Source organism: Ischnura elegans, chromosome 11 (genome assembly GCF_921293095.1).
Source record: "Ischnura elegans chromosome 11, ioIscEleg1.1, whole genome shotgun sequence".
Classification (NCBI taxonomy): Eukaryota; Metazoa; Arthropoda; class Insecta; order Odonata; family Coenagrionidae; genus Ischnura; species Ischnura elegans.
The window spans coordinates 23677359-23700056 of NC_060256.1; the positions used below are offsets into that span (position 1 = coordinate 23677359).

Consider the following 22698-nt stretch of genomic DNA (forward strand, 5'->3'; position numbering starts at 1 on the left):
AACTTTTGTTTAGGGAGTGAATTTATATTATTTGTTATACTTTTACCATTTTGGTTAAACTACAAATGTTCAATGGATAATTTAAATTACTTTGTCCAGCCTTTGCCGTTAGTTTAGCATGTGATTAATTCAGTACGTAATTTTTTATTTAACTCAATTTGTGTAGCCTTATCGTCGTTAGTTTGATACGCTATTATTTTAATTGCATGCGTTTTATTTTGCTACCGATCCCCCTTTTTAGTATGGTTTTATCATTTTGTAATGCATATTAAAGCTAGTGGGTATTTAACTAAAATATCTGTGCAAGATAGCGTGAACTATGCTGGTTGGCCAAACATGCACCCTTGGGTTATAGAGATCGTATTTTCAAAAGTCATCCTCCCACTCAAAATTATGAATTGGTAATGCTCAGTATTTTGTTGTGGAAAGACGTTTCTAAATGCCTTGAGGCGACGGCTGCCTTCGATTATGTCTTCAACGCGAAAAACTCATTTAAAGTTAGACACTGGAAATATATGGGGTAAGCAGTGATAGATGAGTTTTCGTGGAGGAAATTGAACTGGAAGATACTGATTCCATTCCGAACCGCAGTCATGCGAGAAAATTTACATGCATATAGTAGCGTAGGCTGTGAATCAGTATTAAATTTCGTGCTTATCCAGTTAAATTACATCATTGGCCTTTTAACTGACTTCGAAAATCGATATAGACGTTATATCTTATGACTCGTTGCCTTAAGGGTGCATCGAGACAGATATTTACTAGAAGTACGGCCACGCAGAATATGGAAGGTCACGGGCAGACTTTGTTTTTTACCGATTCGGCTGTTAAAGTATTTTTATAGTTACCGAACTGCTACCCACCCATTTTAATAGGTCCTCAAATTATTTTCACCATATTTACCTCACTGTCCCAGTGGATATGACTTCTAAGGGCCTAAAGAAGAGGATACATTTAGCACGAAGACTACACTGAAGATTATGCTTAGAGAGAAGATTGTTTCTGGATAGGCTTCTTGTGGAAGAATAATAGCGGAGAAGTAATTTTTTAAATGGAAACTTTCCGCAAATAATTCCTCGATTGGTTTCAGTAAATTTATTTTATCTTCAGGTTAAGATACAAAAAAATGGAATCGGTTGCCCAGAGGTTGTGAATTGAAGTATTTGTGAAAATGGCCAGTAATTTTTACTCCACTTATATAATGCTATGCATAATAGCTATTAATACATATAATTTTTAATACATATAGCAATGGTCCGTTTTCGTCCTTATCTGTTGCAGAAATGTTTCCCTGCCCATATTTGGGCATCTCTTATCTGGAGGACATGAAGAACTTAAAAACATGGAGAACTTAGTTTTATCTTTGAATTTGAAGTCTGAATTGCTTTTTCATAAGGATCATATTTTAACGATATGCCCCATTATTTGCGATTTTGCCCAATCTTTTAACTGTTGTCAATATACTGTTTCCGTTCTTTAGAAATGAATATTTAAAAAGAATTTCTCAAATGTTAAGAGTTATGACCCTGATAGATAGTCCCTTATTCAAGCAACGCTTTAAGAAGTAGCCACTTATTTTTCTAATGCATATCCTGTTAATAAGTGATAAATAATATTTTAAAACCAAAGATAGAAAGAAATGTTCAATTAGATTCAAAATAGATAAATGAACTGAATAGATTTACATAAACAGAAGGGTTTGAAGATGTAAGAGAATTATCGCTTCAATCATTAAAAAACATTAAAAAGTGAATTTAATTATTAAAAAAAGGAACTTTTTCCAATTCCTTATACTTGTCTACAGTGGCGGATCCAGGATAGGGACAAGGGGGGGGGGGGCTAAGTAAAGGGTAACCTTCCAGCAGTAGTGGGTGTTCGAGCAAAATTACCATCTTATCTACTGTAAATTGGATATCGAAAGAGGGGGCTATTGCCCCCATAGCTCCGCCACTGCTTGTCTATATAATTTTTTTATTATAGTGTTATGACTTCGTTCGATGCGAACAGAAATTTTCTTCGTGGCCGAAGAGACTTTTATTTCCACAAATATTAAAGTAAAAAGGACTTCAAATAACCATTAGATCTGCAGTCACGATGGCTGTCTTAAACCGCGCATTGAAATGGGTTCATAGAAATCGCCACTGGTACCGTTGATGTGAGAGCGATCCAAATTACACGGGGAAATAAGCCTTAAGTATAGCCCTTAGTAAAATTTATATTTGTGACAAAATATTCTCTGAAATTTGTGACATTTCGAGCTGATTCTCCGAAAGTGGAAATATTCAATTGCAAGCATTGAGGATTAATGGGTTGCTCTGTGCTTATCGCCACCCTGCGGAGACTCGCATTTTTGGAAACTCAAAAAAAAAACCTCGCGCGATTTGGCAGATCGAATCAAGCTGTCCTAAGGGTCGTGTGTCATTTTTGACCTGTAATTTTAGTAACTTTGCATCGAGAAATGTTCTTGAAAATTGGCACACTTATGGGGAAAGGTCCTAGGTTTTGTTAGGTGCAAGCAAAATGTTACAATTTTGACCTTTTGACCTCTCAATGTGGGTCCAAACCTAAATTTTGAATTTGCCTCATGGGGTTTCAATGTTAAAAAATTCGAGATAGAAAAATGTCTTAATTTCATTGACCAAGATGTCAATTCTTAGGTTTTTGGATACGAAAAACCCGAAAATAACACTTTTATTCACGAAAATTCAACCGTTGACCCAGTAAGGTCACCGTCAAAGTCATAAGGGTGGCAAAAAGAATAGCATACCAGCAAAGGTGTCGATCCATGGGTTTTATAGGGTGTCCAAGTATTTGGTATTGTCCAAATACCCGTATTATTCACTAATTGACCTCCGAGGGCCATAATGGGGGTCAAAGGTCATAGAGTTAAACGTCAGGCTATCATGACAACCAACGTGTCAAGCCATAGGTTTTGGTTTGAAGGGTGCCAAAGTCGGTTAGGCAGTTCATAGATCCGTATTGATGAGTTTATGACCCCCGAGGGTCACAATGGTCTTTGGACCCTTGGGACAGTCTGTATAGGATAAAATGGTATAAAACGCTTCATGAGCCATCGGTAGTGATTGATTGATAGATATAATGATTATTTATAAGAAATATACGTTAATAACCAAATATAAGCTGCCCAAATTACGTTATATGAGAAAGGTTAGATAATATCTCCAAGAGCATGTACACAGAAACAGGCCTTCTAGTTTCAGACAGATGACAATCAAAATTAGGATATTCCGGACTATATATCTCGGAGGATAGGGTTAGATATAACGCAGGGGAGTGGATACGGAGCGGAATACATGTATGGAGGTGACCTATTTAATGGGAAGGAATGGAAACATTTGAAATCCCGGCCGCGAATGGCTGGAGTGGAAGGGACCGATTCCCGTTTGGCGATTCGGTTTGCGTTTTACATTTTGGCGATGCATTGTGCCCCGTTGTCCATTTAAAATCCTCTTCTCAAGCGGGGCTCCCAATGGGACTCGAATATCCCGGGCAAACCTATTTGTTTCCGCCCTTAGGAAAAACATTTGGCGTCGAGGGTGAATGAAGCTAATGACCCGTACGGCGTGTCATAGCGATGACCCAGATGCGGAAATGCATAGCTATGTAGTGGCCGCGGTGGCTCCAGTGACCTAGGCCGGTTAACTAATCAGTGAATTTAGTATAAGTACATTAATTTCCATGAGAAAAAATTCCCCATAGACCGGGAATCGAACCACGGGCCACGAACCATGAAGCCAATTCATCGAAGTCCTTTCTCCCTCGCGTTGCCATTCTTGATGGCCCGCGAAGGCATAAAATCTAGTACCATGAGCCTTGATACAATTATTGCTGTGGAAAGTAAGGAAGCTATATAGCGTAGTAGTATGCGCAGTGGCCCGCAATGCCATAGGTCCGTGGTTCGATTCCCTGTTCAGGGAATTTTTTCTCACGGCAATTCATGAATACTTCTCCGCCGTTCACGCGGCAGTCTTCGAAATACGGCAAAAATATGGTGCTTAACACTGTTATTCTCATAGGTAAAGCTCAAGTCATGTGTGTTTTAAACAACGTTCAGGTTTGGAGCCATGAGTGGCAACAAGAACTTAAAATGAGCAAATGCACGTCGGTACATTTCTTGGATAGCTAGTCCAACTATCCCCATGCTAATGTTTTGGATGGTGTCAACGTAAAGGCGACAGATGAAGTGAAGTATCTGGGAGTTACGGTAACTTGGAACCTATCGTGGGGAACGCATATGACAAATGCATGTGCTAGAGTCCTGAAGAAACTAGAATTCGGCAAGCGTATTGTGGGAATATGTTCGGTTATAGAAGAGAAGTGCTATTTTGCACTCACCCGGCCACACCTTGAATATGCTACGAGAATATGGGATCCGGTGCAGAATGAATTAATCTGTGAACTTAATAAAATACTAAGAAAAGCTGAAGATACGTGAAAAACTGGTGCGGGCGTAGAGAGAGCGTTGCCAACGTGTTAAACGAATTAGGCTGGGAGCCGCTAGAGACTCGGGGGCTTCGCGCTAGGCTTGGATTGATTGATCGATTGAGATAGATATCTTTCAGCGTTGACTCGGAGAGCATCATGTTAGAACTCCACTATATATATATTTCCTGGTCCGACAGAATAGATAAATCAAGTGAGATTTAGCCGAACGAACGATAAATATAAAGTTTATAATATTTTTATTATTTATTAACGGTGGTCCATATCACTGTCATTTTCAATTGTAAACAATCGCCCCTCGTTACCATTACACGATATTAATCATTGGAAGCATAATAATGAGCAGGTGATAAGGGTGAATGTATATAGCTTTATTTGCGGTTATTTCTTTGAGCAGAGTCTGAATCTTTAAAATAGCGTTGTGACTAAGTTTATGTGTATCATATCCATTAATTGAGGTAAAAATAATATAATTAACAGTTAAATCGGAGTAAGTAGGCCTTTGAAAAAAATTATTTTTGTTCAGTAATTATTTAGTTATGTTAATAAATATTTCGCTAAAGCTAGGCATTTATTTGAAAGGCTCTTTGTTCTGCTTATGGCTACAAACTATGCTGAAATTCAAATTTTTCTTATGATGTCGATGTTGCATTAATCTAAGTGCGCAGTCCAATAGCTTTAAACTAGGAAACCAGGGCGTTGGTTCTATGCTCCTATCCTCATGCATTACGAAATTGCCTAGGCATCGCTGGACGGATGTGGGTTGATTTCCGGCAGCGTCGCAGTGGCTGCAAATCTAGTGACGCATAGCATATGGTTTGGTCTGTGCTAACGCTGAGCCTGTCGCTGCTATACCTTTATATCCGTGGTTATGCGATTCATGGCGTATACAGCGGTTAGTGTTTGGTGCTCTCCATAGGAAATGCACGAATGAATTCTTAGGGTGCTTTTCAAGTTAAGTTACGTATTTTGAAGTTAAGATAGTTCAACAGCATCATTATGATGGCTGAAATTGCAATAGGTACGTCATCATCTGCAATTTGTTAACTAGGTAGAAAATCCAATATTATATTGTAGAACATAAAATGAAAAGTGTTGAAATTTCTTACGATATATTTATCTTGAGTAATAAATAATCTGGTATCTCTAACTCTTAGTAAAAATATAACTAAGAGCTATAGGATTCGCTTCGCAGAAGTGGATAACATTTATTTTATAAAATGCTTTGTAAAGTCATACCGTGCTTTTATTATTTATTCAGTACGTTTCACCATTTTTATTCACTCGTAGTAACCCTAAATACTTTAATGTAAACAGTCGTTTCTTCTCTGAGATTCATAACCTCCCTTCGCTTCAATCTCTCTTGAATTCGTGATTGCTTTCAAGAGCCCTAAAGCGTGATCGTTTTCATCTCGGCCCTTTAATGAAACAAAAACAAAATCACGACCTCAAAGCAACGATGGGGAGTGTGTTCCTCAGAGCTTTTGTCACGCTTCACCGATCAGGAGACGTCATATTGGCACTGAATTCTCTTGGAAATTGGTTTATAATATGTTTCCATTTCATCACGACACTTCCTGGACCCTTTCTGTTGAAAGGGGTCACTATTATCCGACCACCTTCGATGGAACCGCTATCTTTACTTCTCGTGATACTGCAGGATATTCGGTTGAAGCGGATCGCTATATAAATTTTGAATTCTAAACGCTGATTAATGATAGAACCGCTTTAATTTTCGTGCTGAAATGGAAGGAATACACATTTAGAATGGTTAAAATGTGGAAATGGTAAAATATGGTATGTTATCCTCTGACTTGGAGATTAGGGAAAAATTATGATTCCGATTATAATAAAATTAAGGTTAAAAATTCGTAATGTACATTTTTCTGGGGCTTGAAACTGCATTATTTTCTACGTTAAGGCTTATGACAGCCTATAAATCCGTTTAAATTTCCCTTTTTACGATCTTAAACACTTATTGAAAAAAAATTAGTTTGTCGCTGAAGACTAATATTACGTATTTCTCTTAAAACAAAGCTAAAAATATTGAATCGTGAACTTAATTCTCCTCATGTATAACCACAGTAGTCTCTGCTTTCAAGGAATTTTGGTTGGATCTTAGAACTAATAATCTTTCATCGTTACTATAACCTATTTCTTGAAAAAAAAATATAAAACCTATCCATTAAGGGAAAATTGGTAGCGGGGACTTCTAAATAATAGCCTTCCACGTAATCAACTCCACAATAATGAGGCTAATTTCTTTTTTGAAGTGGGCGTAATGAAGTAGTCTTGCACCAGCTCTGCCTACTAATGAAGTTCGCACGTTTTTAAACATTAATTTTGAAATTGTTCCCACAACCCACCTTAACCTTCAGCTACCTCATTTCTCTGCCTTAAAGTCTTGCTGGGATGAAGTATCTCCCCTTCTTTATGGTGGACGGAGTGGAACGGACAAGCGCGTCGTGGGAAACTATGTGAGTCAAACTCGCAACAGAGTTTTATTTTTATAAAAAAAATCTTTCCCGCCATCGGTAGTGTTACGATACGCTCAATTACCTCCGGTCGACGCCGTGAACAGCTTAAATGGACTTATCTCCGAAGAGGTTGGGCTCTGATGGGGCGAGTAAAAGCCTCCATAGTGTTTCCAACGCTCCTCAATGAATCAGCTGGGGAAACTATTCGAGTCGGAATCTTTCGATCTTATCTGATTCACAGGATTCCGACAATAATGCAGCCAAACAGGTGGCTGGTCACGGACGAGTGGACAATGGGTTGTTAGCTATATTTTTTCCTAAAAATTTTATTTCTCGACGTTCATTTGGATTCTATTTTGTTGAAGACTGGGGGAGCATGTATTTACCCCTCCTTTCATATATGCGTTTAATTTTGAATTTATTTTTAAACTACGTCATTTAATTCGACAATTTTCTTGCTCATTACCTTTTCTAATGGCAATGAGTTGTTGAGGATAATATTTCCTCATTTTGGTTATAGAATCGTGCAAAGTTAGAAGAATTATTTTGCAGTTTGTATCAAAATGCGTGGACTTTCGGCATGCTGTAACTCATGCCTAAATCACTTACTACGCTGACTTTTCATATTTTTTATTAGTAACTAGTAATTGTATTTGCATGGTAGCATGTTCACCCTTAGCACTCTACTAGTTTCCGATCTGACCGCGTGTCGTTTTCCTGAGTGTTTGGCCTTGTTCCGTATTCGGCGATTGAGCGCGTTTCTGATTAAGGCCAGGATGAGTGCCGCATACCCGGCGTGGAATCAACCCGTGTCAAACACGCTGGTGGTGGCTTGCGGTGCCTCATAGATGTAAATGTGGATGAACATATTTAATGGCCAACTGTAGAATATTCCATAGTAATATTCGTGGGGTCTTGGCTGTAAAAGTCTGTTCCCTGCAGACCGGTCGTCACTAGTGGAGTTCATCAGCTAAGCGGGATTGTGGTTACAATTTTAGTGCTAATACTTTTTTATTCGTCATGTGCTTTCAAAAATGTGAATTCTCCGTGTTTTATTCACTCTGTGGGATTCCCTTGCCGAAATTATATTGACGCGTGGAGCGGTAACCCAAGTACAAATGTTTTCAGAAAATGACGAGAATTTTCATTATTCGAAAATAAATAATTTATCTTTATTTACATTGTCGCCTTAAAAATAGTTATCTTCCAATCCAATCCTCGTAATATTTCTCAAACTATATCTTAGTGATGGACTTAAGCTCTATGATTCCTTTTAATGTCATCTATTTTTTTTAACACAAAGGCCCTTTTAGGCTCCATTTATATTCGGAAAATGTGTTAAGACTCACGGATCCATGTCTGACGAATATGGAGGCTAGGACATCGTAACAGCATTGTTTTTGGCCAAGCGTTAGCGTGCAAGCAATAAAGTGTGAACCGAAAATAGCCAACCTCATCAATATACGTCTAACTGTATCTGCTGCAACAGAAAAATTAAACAATGTATATTTCTCAATATTTTATAATACTAGGTGCATTTATACCATCACAATAAGACATTTTGACAATCAGACTACCCAAACTCAAGAGAAATTTAAAAGTTTAGTTCCCGTTATTTTCTGAGCACAGCTTGTGAGTCGATTTCCGACTCCGACTTCGTCAGTTTATGCTCACTCTAACCATTGACACGGAGCAAGTGGACATATACCCGGACACCTTCACATGACTCAATGTGCGTATGGCGTTTCGACTTCCATATACGTGAGGTGTTATGGTTTTGAAGCCTTCGCTACCTCTCCGTTGAACGGAACCGTAAAGTACCCAACGAATCTCCGACACCTAGCCATTCTCCTTTCAGTGTTATTTTGCAATTTTCGCCGAATTTCGTGATGTTGAAATTTTATGACGAACCCCGGATCGTTGAATATTTTAAAATTACGATAGTTGTCGTCGGTGACTTGCATTATTTTACAGCTTAGTGACTCAAAGAGCCTTGTATGAAAGCCATAACAATACTTTTTCCAAAGATAACCTCTTCGGTATATGCTTGGTGTTTCTTTTGATTTATGTTAGTCGTTAATATTTACTATGGTCACAGGAAACATGATGAGCAATAAGATTGCATCAAAAAATTATGAATTTTTTATATCGTTGTATTATGAATGCTTTGATTGATTTGATCAGGAAAACTGAAAAATCGACTACAAAGTTGTTGCATATCCACCAATTTCTGGCTCATAGGTAGAATATACAACTTTTATAAATGTAAAACAACAATTTAGAGTCAAGCTGTGGAGATAGAAAGCAGGGGTAAGTCGTATTGTAGGCATTTTCCCGAAGTTGGATGGGTATATAAGTAACTTCTAGAAGAAATTACGCTATTCATTGTTAATAGGTATAAATTGTTTATTCTTTAGCATTGGGTAAATTTTACTCGAATGAAAAACTTATATTGCAGGCTTATTCACTTTAGCCTTAACGATAGGTGAATTAAACCATGCGTAGAGTTTAACTTGAATTTAGCACAATATTTATTTTCATTTCGAGTTACCGCAAAAAAACTCAGCCTGGAAAATTTAAATAAAAATTTCCGCAAAGTAGGCCAGCTGTGTATTTTTAGACAACGAAAAAATAGAGAGCTATCCTCCACAAACAAGTGCACATTAATAATACTCATGCGAAGGGAGTTAGAACTAAGTAATTCTTCATCATAATGTACTTACATAATGCACTTATATAATGTACGCCACGCGAACAAAACGAGCGATTTTGCCACAAGGAACAAGTCCAAATATTTAACGAGAATTCGAGAACAGCATTTATTCTGAAAAATATTATTCCAAAAATGATCTTACATCAAATTCACTAAAAAAAATCACTTATCAAGTGGAACATAACCAAACATTTTCGATTGGAGAAGGTTAAGCTAGGAGGCAACGCGTTCACTAACGTGCCACTATTTCAGTCCATTTCCATATTGGAATGGGATCAGTGAATCAGTTAACTTCATCTCTATCAATTATGGCTCAAGTATGGAAGAATACATAAAATTAGAGGGTTGAGGTGCACAGTAATTCCTCTTGCAATCGACTTTCATCGTTTTCAAACTTTTGTGAAACATCACCTGCATTCGGATACAGTAAAATGCGGTTATAACGCGGGTCTCATGGGACGTAGTTCATACTCGCACTATGGGAAACCCACTTTATCAATGGAAACATTTTGGGAGGGGATTGGGTTGGTGTGGTGGCTAGAGAGTTGAATTCCCACCCCGTGGGCTCGGGTTCAAATTCCGGCGTGGGCAGAGAATTTTCAGACTGCCTGCTTGAATGTTGTGTCGAGGACATTTCAATAGCAATAATCCGTCCGTCGGATGGGACATTAAGCCGTGGTCCCCTTGGCGCCTTTCTTTAAGAGCAGGCTAATGCCGACGCCGGGTTTCTCTCCACCCTTCCTTCAATTCCCATCCCTCATGGAGCTAATGACCTCAGCTGTCATTCACCTCCTCCAAATACCATACCAACATTTTGGGAAACAAAGAAAAAAACCTCTAAATCAATATTTTGTTACAAATTTATTTCCTTAATACAATTTGGAAATACTATTTTGTCGTTCAGGGCATCATCCGCGATTCTGTCATTAAAGAATTGTGCCGTTTTAAGTATTGGTAGAAAGATAGCACGGGCATTTATAGATGCCGTTTGGGTTGTTGCGTAAAATAACTAATGCCGACAATTTCCAGGTTTGTCCTCTTTATTGTAATGCCCACAAGCGACCGTACAGTTTGGTGGTTTAACAGCAATAACTCCCCCTATACCGCAAGACACGGCCTTTTATACGCGATTCGGTGTCGCTCTCGTGGCTCCGCGTCCTCGGTGCCCGCTGCCTTTCTGGGGTTGCAGTTATGGACAAAAAATTCGCGAGCTAAATCACTTAACGAACAGGATTAATGAACCAATGACAACCATTAACGAAGAAACCGTAACTAATATTTGGGCAGAAATTGTGTATCTTTTGGACATTTGTCGAGCGAACAAAGGGCGCTCATATTGAAATTTATCAATTGTGTAAAAAAATATTTGAGACGAAAAATTTGAAATGTATAAAATATAGGCTGTAAGTAATTCTCTTTTCACATAAAATATGATTAAAGTCGCACCAATTTTTATTTTGATAACTCTGCATTTAACGGGAGTTTATAAAATAATCTGATATTTTCTTCTGGCGTGGCATTTGATAGGAAGAATTTTTCTAAGATATCTTCCAAACTTAATGAGACTTAGGGAGGCTTAATGATATCTGTGGAATGTTTGAAACCACGGTTAAGTAAGGCTGTAAGCGGCTTACTGTAAACGTATGTAATAAACATACGTTCTGTTTTTGTAAAAGTAAAAACCTCTTGTCAGAGAGATCCCTTTATCAGAACTAGCTTTTATAGTGAAACTCTCCGTAACCAGTTTTCCGAAAGACATGCAAGAGACCAAGCCACTCCCATGAAATCCCAATAGGGCTTCGTGTCAGTAAGCCACATCCCCTCAATTTATCAAGACCTAGATAAGGCGTTCATCACCCAACTCATTATTAAGAATTGTTATCCTTCTTTTATTGGACTTCGCCCACCATTCCATTGTTAACTAGATATCCCCAGACATTCATTAGAGAGAATTGCTCTTTTTCTTTGCTATAGATGTTGCTATATATTTATTCTTGACAGGAGTCCGATACGTACGCTTTTGATATTGCTTTAGAGTGGGCGGATAGTCGATGGAAACGTGGTAAAACACACTCATGATTTTTGGAGGAAACTGTGTCAATGCTGAAATGCGTGAAAAACTTAGTAATAATGCTCCACTATAATGCGAAAATGTGTAATAAGAAGCCGAGAACAAGTCTCATTTAAAAAGTGTTATTTTTAAAATTATCTTACAATCACTTACCGCAGCAAGGCAATGGTAAGTTCCACAATAAGATTAATAAATAATAGTGAATAATTACTTCCCCACTAGGAAATGAAAGAAAATATTATTTAAATAAAGTTGACGATGAGGACCTCAGCAAACGTCTGGCATAAGTTATTAATTTTGCCTCCTCTAAGTCTCCTACTAGTAACAATGAGGTGGGCGAGAATACCTCCCACTGGGTCCACCAAAGAATATCCATCATCTAGTGTTTCCCATTCAGGTGAGGGAGAAGCAAGAGGCTAATTTCGGTAATACTGAGTTGACTTGGTCTTCTTACCTTTTCAAAATTTGAAGGTTGCCATTACCAGGATAAAATTCGTTAATATTCGGGGATATACTTACAACGGAGGTCAAGATAAGCTAAAAAAAGTCTTACGCTTCGCTCCATCCATTGTTGTGGTGTAATGTTGGATTTACACTTCAAATAATACTTCCTGGGGCACTGCACAGAGAGGGCTCCGATCCCTCCCGTTAAAGAACCAACAATTTTTCCACTTTGAGTGCGTTTTAATTGTTTTTTTTTATAAATATATCCGCAGCGGAGGATTGAGTGCATTTATTGTCAATATTTGCGATATAATATTTGAATTCGTGAGGAATAGCATAATATTGAAAGGTCAAGAATGCGAGATCAAGTAATCGCAGTTATAAATGTAGGTTTAAAGCACCAATTATAGCTTATTAGTCCGTGAAATTCGGATCGCAATGCCCATCAGCGACGCGATAGGCGACTTTTGGAAACACATTTACATTTTTAGCGAATTACAGCACATTTAGCGATCGACTGGATATACCTGTATTGTAATATTCGTGGTAACTGCTATGGAAGTGATAGTATTAGTGACAGTAGTAGATTAATTGGAAACAGCTACGTTAATTTAAATACGCTGTCAATACATATTGTCTCTTGAAACTAATGACAAAGGAGTAAAGAAACCGTTCGAGATGGTACCGAATAAATCTGGGAGCTGTTGGCAAAACTTTCATTATGTTAATTTTGCCATTCGCAAATTCTACTTAGTTCTTTTTCAAACGATTAAAGATACATGCAATACGTAAGCTTGAGAGTTTTGATAAAATTTGTTTTTTTTAACCTTAGGTTTATGCTGCAGTGTTGCAGAAGTAGTCGTTAATAAATACCGTTGTTAACCACTGCGAAATGAAAAATTTTGATCAGCAACTTAAGCTATCGATCTTGGCCTAGTTACGATTATGGACTTCGATGCAGGAAGGTATGCGTAGATGATGACGTGAGCTCACGTACAAGAAACATACGTTGAAAGAATAGGTGTCTCGCTTAACATCGTATTCAGCGTACGGTGGCCTCTAGAAAGCGGATACACTTCCCACCCCCAAAAATATTGGACTCAATAACGCGTGACCACTGCACCTTGTGTGAGAGAAACGCGGGCGGAAAAGGAACACGCCCTTCATAAGAATAATATTCGTGAGTTCTGAGGTAAGATAGCGGTCGCAGGCATGTTTATGTCCACTGCTTGTTGCGATCTCTATCTCCACAATGTCTCCGGTGCCTGTAGTCATATGCTCATCACTTTACAACCCTCTCGCCACATGAATTTGCTCATGCAAACCTTCCGGGTGGTGGCACGGGTGTTGAAAATGCATGGAGATTTCCGAAAATATAACTGAGAAATAAATTAGTAAGATTCAAGCTATAATTTGTCAAACCAAACGATTTCCATCGGAAAATCGTAGTGAAAATAAATTTCTATAAAATTTTAGTGGTACATTTATCAAACAAGTAACTGTCAAATTAATATAAAACTCTCACGCTCCATGTTCACCAATATTAATGGCTTATGGGATTAACTGCGCCAAGACTTTAGCCATTTTAAAGTCTTGACGAAGGTCACCGATAAGCCATTAATATTGGAGTAAATAACCACTCCACTGTCTTGCAAGCACTTGATAAACTCACTGTCATGTGAAACCCTCGTCCACTTATTGAATTATAGCGCCAACAATTACTACGCATGGGCACGCTTTTCCTAGCAAAAGATAATGTATTCAACTATTTGCGTGAAGGCTTCTCGGAATTTCCACCGGATTAATCACCTACACTTCAGCAAAGTAGTCAATCGTAATCGCTGTGAATGAATACTTTTGGATGGCATAAGAAAACGTTGAGATGTAATTACAAACAGTTAAACCAACAAGCTACTCCTGATATGCCAGAAACATCTAGTTGAATACGATAAAAAGGTGTTCTATCATTTGATTATATTCTTTAAAATGGGAATCCACGCATTGCTAAGTTCATACTTTGAATCTCGATTAAAATCATTGCTATTTAGACAGATATCAATGGCTTTTCGATGTATGACGATAAGTTCTAAGATATAAAAAAGGATCCAAAGGAAGTTAAATTTAATGCCACTACTGTCGTTCTACGGGAAAATCGCTGATATTTCTACAAGATACGGAAAGACCAAGACGGGTTAGAAGGAGGACTCCAGTAATAGCTGTAGAAGAACGACACCTGGGGAAAAATGTTTTCTCAATGTCTCACCATTGTACGTCTGTTTTCCAACCCTTCCTCAAACTAATCAAATCCTCTCTCCTCTTCTTCAAATATACAACTTTGATGTTCTTATGTACTGTGAGGTCTAGTACCAGTTGATAGCTTTTTGAACTGAAGCGTGTCACGCGCATTACAGGGCATCCATTACTTACGTTAGGCGTTGGGGGGGAGTGGAGTGGGTCAAGCCGATTCTCACCTAATCTTAAAGGCGGAGGTATTGGTAAGTATCACGTCATTATTTTCCGAAAGTGACAGTGTAAAAGTGCAAGAAAACTGGATAGAATGGAGAAAAACATGTTTCTCTATTTTAATAATGAAACAAATTATTTTTTTAATAAATCAAACTCAATGAAGCATAGATTAACCTATTTGTACTGAAAATACGTATTTTCAACAATATCACATGAGAATAGAGGGATAGGAGAGGGGGTCGAGCCAAATCTCACGATATCTCACGAAAGGGGGAGGGGGTCAGAAAATTGCTAAAATCACCTCACGTAATTGATGTGTCTCACCATCGCCTCACCATAACTGTGAAAAACAGAAATTACGTTTTATTTTAATATGTCGAGCCCCCACTTCATCACGCCTGAATCGGTCGAATTTTTCAGGAAATTAATTCATTTGTATACCAAAGTGGCGGCTATGGCTTGGTCGAGATACAGTAGATTCCGGTTAACTGGACATATCGGGACTTGTGCACTTTGCACTAACTAAGCGGCTGCCCTAATTAGGCGAACTATCCCCTATATGGGCTTAAACAATCGTTGAAATGATAGAAAGGAGACTAAAGTGTGTTTATAATGCAAGATAAGTTTATTAAACTATTAATTTGATTAATAAATCAGTGAGTTTAGTTAATTTATTATCATTTTGAAGAATTTTAACAATTAAGTTAAAAATATTTTTCACAGCCTCGGGCGACGCTGAATGCATGTCTTTTACTAAGTCCTATTAACGGAAAGTCCTATCGTCTTCCGGATAGTATAACAACAAGAGCTTTCAAAATAGGGCAAGATTAGGAAAATTTGTGAAAAGTAAGAGTAAATCCAAGGAGGAAGATGTAAAAAAATAGTATTCTGAAAACAAAACAATTTAATATCGACGTGAGTATAGAGTCTATGTCGCCGACTCATGGCCCAATAAAGCGGCATGCTGCCCCAATAAAGCGGAGAATACTCTGGGATATTCCTCTATTGGGTTCTGTTCTTCAAGATCTGCCCCAAGTAACCAGTGGACCCATTCAACGGAATCTACTGTACTTTTACCCCCATATAGCATGTAGGGAAAGGGTAGAAAAACTTGTTTGGGGTGAAGGCACACGTGTGAATTCAAATGCGTGTACTCACCGGTTCGGTATGACGAGCGACTGTGTCCCCCGCTCATCTCCTCCTCATCTCCGGTGTCGCTCATCGTGGTCACGCCTCCGATGCTCACCCTGCGTGGCACGTGAGTTCCGGAGCTGTGCGGGTGCAGAAGGTTGCTCGGGTGCGGGTTGTGGTGGATGGCAGGCGGTGCCAGGGCGTTTGGAGAGGGCGACCTCGCCGGGGAGTTGCTCCCTGACACCGGCATGTTGCCTCGCTCGATTATCGTCTGGTCTCTCTAGAGCAATTCGATGTCACAATCCGACCAATCTCCGATTCGGTTTGATCTTTCGGATCAGGTTTAAATCCTGATCAGGTTTATTCTTCGGATCAGGTAAACCTCCGGATCAATTTTATCTCCTGGTCAGGCTCAACTTCAGATCAGGTTTAACTCCAGATCAGGATTTTCTTCCAGATCGGGTCGATCTTCGGGTCAGGTAAACTCCGGATCAGATTTAACTCCAGATCAAGAAAATTTCAGATCAGGTTTATCCTCCGGATTGGGTCGATCTCCGGGTAAGGCAAACTTCCGGATCAGGCTTATCTCCAGGCCAGGTCTATTACAGTATCAGATCAACATCCGTTTCTGGTAACACCGAATATCACATCAACCTCTGGAACTAGCATAAACTCTTAATTTGACAAATTTTTGAATCCTTGAATATAGTCACTAATTATCGACGATTTCTGTATCTGACTGATGTCTAGGTGTAATCTTAGGTGATTCTTCGACCTGAAAAAATCCCTGGCTTAAGTCACATTCACTATGCCGTCAATTCCTGGATGAGATCCCTGAAACGGGATGTTTATGTTCTTTGTTCAAGGTATCTTTGAATGTGGGCAATTCTTGAATCTTGGATGAGGGCTGGTCCCCTTGGTTCCCCCTGGTTCCCCGGGTGTGGTCGTTAGATCCGATCTATTCCTAGAGTTTTCAGATTCCTATATCAGGCTGATCTGTTTGATTTCTGCGCTGAAGAAATCTCTTGATAAGATGATTTTTGAAGTAGGCCTCCTCAGTTTGAGCTGCTCCCTGTTATTTCTGTTCTGCTTCTGAAAAGACTGCAAAAAATAGAACAGAGCCGTTAGCTATGGTTGCAAGAATTTTGCGGAAACAAGTTTACATGGATATCAACTATTTCACACTATAATCAAACCCACTTTTTGAGTAGAAGTGAGTGGGTAAAATGCAACAAAAATAACCAAATTTATTAATGGATTTCAGTGCATGGAAAAGAGGCATTTAAGACGTATTCTAATAAGCCTTAACTGTGATGACACATCTAGTGAGGGTTTTGGGTTGCAACTTTTATACGCCACTACTTACTTGACTTCATTCGGGAAAAGTAATGAGCGGCTAATTAGAATTAGTATTTATCCTGCGTAATCAGTACGTAGTCAACTACAAAACGTTAGGCAAAATCAACAATCCGAATGATACGAAAATGAAGAAAATACCATAAATAACCCCTTGATATCGGACTAAATCGCAGCTATTAATTAAGTTAATCCTATAAATCTAAGTCGGGCCCCTGAATTCCAAATAATTATGGCAGTCAAATCGCAATAACTATATTTGTTTATCAGAAAAAACTTAAGAATATCAGTTAATAGCAAAAAAAGTCACTTGTTCCTAGTATGCTAAAAATTAGTTAACATTATATTATTGTGTAATCATTGAGACGGTTTGAGCTGGATTAGTCTTGGCTTACTGCAATAACAGGTTACACGTTGAGCAAGTATAATAACTGTTCTCCATCGAAAACATACGATACAAGTTTTTTTGTAAAATATCCTCAGATGACACGTAAAATATTTGGTATAACTACCTATTTTCATGGAAAAAAACGTTTGCTAATGTGACCATACGATTGCTAGCGTAATAATACCACTATACCTTGATACTGTAAAATAATTTGAACCTATCTCTGTACTAACACCAATATTGCAGCGTTTTTTCAAAGCAACCATCGGTATGTTGCAATTTATAAACGAAAACCATAATCATTCAAGGCTGGCTTAAGGCGTATGCGACGAGTGGGTCATACAGAATGATTTGGAAGGGCACCTATATGAGGAAAACATTCAAAATAAATTTGTAAAAAAGAACGAATTTATGATTTAAGTTTTCGGAAAGAATACGTTAATTTCGAACAATTCGGGTCATGGTTAGCACCTGTATGATTGGCAATTCTGAATAAATAAAATTACATGCTCTGGAAAACTCATGACTTCGAATGGTTTGCCTGCCAAAGATCGCGATGTCTCGAAGGGATCCGGCAACTGGGCAAAGACGCAGCAAATCGCAAAATAAAGTTGGTACGTTTTCGACCTAATGATAAGTAATCTTGGTCCATACTGTCAATCAGCTGTACAGGATCAAAATTTCGTGACACAATTTTTCTCCATCCTGTATAATTGATTAACTAAAATGGATGGTTTCGCTATCCGCGCACATTGAGAATAATATGCAGCATAGGCAAACCGCATATCAATCAAGCTCCCGCTCCTTCTGGCTAGAAGTGTGACGTCAGAGTGGTGACATCAATGCTCCCTCAGTTCAAGTACCCATGATCCCACATAATTACTGCTGGTGTTAATGCCGTATTCCAAATAGCCTTGACGTTAATTGATAAAATGTCTCATCAGGCAATTTGACCGCGTATCCACGAGTGGTCAAGCATCATCATGATCTGCCTAAGAACCATCGATACAGCGTTAATCCATAATGAGAACGATCTCTCTCCGGCCAGTAACGATCCCATGGTTTCGTAATCACGAGTCTCCTTGGGAGGTCGGTTCTTTTGATCCCTTTGTGAGGAAGGTTTGCACACGGGGAACCCGCTTTGACGGAGTTGTGAGGTCTGCCTTGCCATTACGAGCTGGCTCCATCACGAGGATGGTGAATCCGAAACAAATGGACCATCTTGAAAATAAAAATCTCGGAACCTGCTCAATTACCGAGGGTAGAATTCGTTATTTATATTGGTCATTATTTAACACTGCAACATTTTGTAGTGTTTATAATTGTAAAAAATATCGGTTGAATTATACGTGTAATAAAACCATACATTCTTTGTAAACTAGGCGAACAGAAATGGCTATTACAACTGCAAAAAAATACTAAAGCACAATGTTTATGGTTGCACCGAAAAATCAAGACTTCATTTGATATTATGTCAATGGCTCACACTGAGTCTTTTATTTTGGTCGCCACAGTGTAGCATGAAATCAAAAAATAGATTAACCAAAGTCTTTTTTCAATTTCAAAGAATTTTCAATCGAAGCGAGCAAAAATATTTGATGGATTTGAAATATATACCATGACTACATGAAGTAAACAAGGTGATTTTTCCAGTTTTTTTTAAATCATAATTAGTTTAATTTTTTACCAATAAATACTTTTTACGGTCAAAATAATATTATTTTGAAAGCGATATCATGTTTTTTAGCATAATCATAGCTAGAATTGCGCTGATAAGTCATTTGGAAGTCTTTCTGGGGACTTGCATGACCTGATTACGTGAAGGTTTTTAAGCTTTGATGATGTAAATAGATTGAAGTAGAAGAGCCGACTAGAAAGATATCATTTGGCTGAAACGAAACCATTAGTAAAAATAAATGCTTCTACAAATTAAATTCTGGAAGTTGGAAAAAAATTTCATGTAATGATGATTTTATCTCATTGCCCTGCCTGATGTACACATGTATTTTTTTGCATTATGCTTAATTTCCCTGCTTCACGTCCTCTACCCACCCTTGTCGTGTTGACCGATTTACTAACTTTCAGATGAGAATATTTTACATGCAGCCTTACCTTTGCCATTCGCAAAGCGAAAATTTCATCAAAACTTGAAGAATGATGTACACGACTGCGTAATACGTGGTGACTTCTGGACAACTATGGATTGTACGTTATATTTACCTTTGAACAAACTAAAATTTCCTAAATTGATCACAAATACAGATGTCCCAAATGGTATTCAGTTGGAAGAATAGCAATATATACAGATAATTTTTAACACTAAACTGAATTAGTTAATTAAGGCCTGGCCTGTTATCTCGTCGTAAAAGTGTTAATTATGTCTATTTAATCTTAAAAATACGAAACAGAGGAATACAGAATTGTAATACATTGTAATTGTAACATGCATGTAAATTCTAGGAACCCCGCAAGCCGCATCAATAATCAGGGTGTTAGGACACCAGCTTTTGGCTAATATAAAGACATACGCTTACGAAGTTCCGCCTAGAATTTATTAAAGTCCTATATTGTTCGGGGGAAAAATTAGTTCCCATACCTATCAGCTCGCCGATTATCTCTGCTAATCTATCATTCGTATCAGAGCTGAAAATATAGTAAGGTTCTAATGACCTGCACTCTCTGTCTCGCTCTGAAAGATATCTATTTTTAATTGCTCAAGCAATCTAATCCTAGCGCGCAGCCTCCGAGTCGCTAGCGGCTCTCAACCTAAGTCGTTTAACATCTTTGTAACGTATTCGTTACGCTTGCAGCAGTTTTTGGAGAATAGAGCAGCTTTCCATTGTATTTAATTAAGTCCGCGGGTTAAGTTTTTATGCACCGGATCGCATATGCTCTCTGTATATTCAAGTTGTGGCCGGACGCGTGCAAAATAGCAATTTTTCATCCGAACATCTTCCCGCAACACGCTTGACGAATCCTAGCTTGAAATGAAAATACACAACCTTGGTAACTTTTCACTAGAAAATTATTTAAGTAAATGAAAGGTCGTAGCACTTTTCCACAAGAATTTTTAATGCGTACAACGCGTTTCGGCTCACTGAGGTGTACACCCGTTCCCACCCCCCCCATCCTCAAAGATGTCAAATCCTCTCCTTCTCCAATACTCTCCTCTCTCAAGGGTATAAAAGGGATCTTCACATGTGTTCAAGAGTCTTGTACCAGATGATGGCTCAGTGAGCCGAAACGCGTTGTACGCATTAAAAATTCTTGTGGAAAAGTGCTACGACCTTTCGTTTACTTAAATATGTCTAGCTTCCACCAATTGAAGCCTGAATCTGTTGAACTTATTCAGAAAATTATTTATTGGTACGACGCGTTTCGACGCTGTGGCGTCATTCTCAAGTACACAAGTACTCAAGTATACAACAAGAATGACGCCTCAGCGTCGAAACGCGTCGTACCAATAAATAATTTTCCAGTGAAAAGTTACCAAGGTTGTGTATTTTCATTTCAACATGGATTTTCACAAAGTAAAAGCCGAATCAATTGAATTCATCGAACCATAGCTTCTTCAATCGTGTATAAGAGGAGAACTCTTATTACTATCAATCTTTCGGGGAATTCAGTTTGAGAGAGTAAATAAAATATGACTGCACAGGTGTGTTTTTTCATGAATTATGCGCGTCCGGGAACTTTTCAGCGTCCAAAATGTCAAAACATTGCCTCCTTTCGCCTGAGCGCTCCGTGGACCGGGGAAGGTTGCCTTAGGGATAAATGCCCAAGAGAAGTGGCCCCTCCCACTGTGATAAGGTGTTTGCGCCTCGGAAAATAAAGTCTTGAAATGTATGCCCAGGTCACTCCGTCCTATTTGACTGCTTCACCCCAACCTCGTCAGTTACGGGTCCTCTTTGGACCTCCATCTTTGCCCGGCGATTGCTTGTAGGGCCTGGGGGTAACCAGGGTGGCAGGCAGGAAAGGCCGTAAATAAGGTGGAAGGACACCCAAGATTTATTTCTACTCAAGCTCGCTGCCATGTAATGTTGAAAAGAGAGTTGGGCTACGGGTTGAGATTTGCTTGTTGATATGTTATTCTCCCATTCGACACCGAATATAGATACCATGTTCTACGATTTCCTAGCTAGCGCTGCAGTAGCGGATGCATCCAAAATTTTTTCCAGGTGGTCGTTTTTGTGGCAATTATTTGGAGAATGATTCAAAACAACATAAGCTACAATGAAAAAATGACTACGTTTCCTTCCATGGATTTATTTTCTTGTTACGGCATGTTTCAATCTCAAGAGGCCATTTTCAAGTACATACCTCTTGAGGCTGAAAAATGTCATTCCAAGAAAACAAATCCGTGGAAGGAAACGAAGTCATTTTGTCATTTGCGAACTTCAACTTCCACAAAATTGAGCCGGAAACCATTGAACAACATAAGCGCATAAATAATTTATTTTTATCTTGTTCAATGATGCAACAGAGGTTTCAAAGGAGAGCGGAATTTCATTTGTTCTCGCTACACCTTTCTGGAGTTACATCCTCTGAATGATGCCAAGAATAATGACTCGGGCTGTAAGAGGCGGCGATTCAGTCTCTAATAAATAACCTTATCTTATCGCCAGTATTTCATAAGTAATATCAATAGGTTAGTTTCCTTCTTCAAAGAAAACGAAAGGCATTGATTGCAATTCTTTACCCACCATTAGTGTATTCATAATATACAAACTATTTCGTTTTAGAAATACCGGTTTAGACGAATGGCAAGGGTCAATTTTATTCTCATTTGAAAAAGGCCAGATTGGCGCCAATGCGATGCCGCTCCATGTGACGTCACAGGGACCTAGTTTCTATACGAGGAGATAGGAGTTTTACATCGTCTGAGATTACCAATGCATGCATGAGGCACATAGCTCAGGGAAACATGTCTTAATAATCACCTATTAAAACTGCCTTTGGTCGGAAAGTTATCCTCGTTTGATAAGGTATTAATAATCCTTATTTAAGCCAAGCGCCACAAGCCAAAAGCCAGCTAGCAGGGTACTCTGCTACCTGCTAGCATCCTGCGTCGTATCAGCTCTCAAAGCCTCGCCCCAAGGTCACCTCACTTGCGGCAGCGGGAACCATAACGACGTCACACGGAGTTTTCCCAGCATTCACACTTAGCCATCGCGTTTTCGCGCGCTTG

At 38.7% G+C, this 22698-nt stretch overlaps 1 protein-coding gene across 3 annotated transcripts in view; it reads right to left on the reverse strand.

Annotated features, from left to right (window-relative positions):
• The window catches only part of LOC124167527 (sodium/hydrogen exchanger 9B2-like), a 391566-nt gene that overhangs the window by 269028 nt on the left and 99840 nt on the right, over window positions 1–22698 (reverse strand). For all 3 annotated transcript variants that reach the window (XR_006866705.1, XM_046545473.1, XM_046545472.1), the window contains exon 2: window positions 15794–16867. Coding sequence is in view for 2 of the 3 variants with exons in the window: in XM_046545473.1 (XP_046401429.1) it covers window positions 15794–16016 (223 nt within the window). In the remaining variant the exon portion in view is untranslated. The remainder of the gene's footprint in view (window positions 1–15793; window positions 16868–22698) is intronic.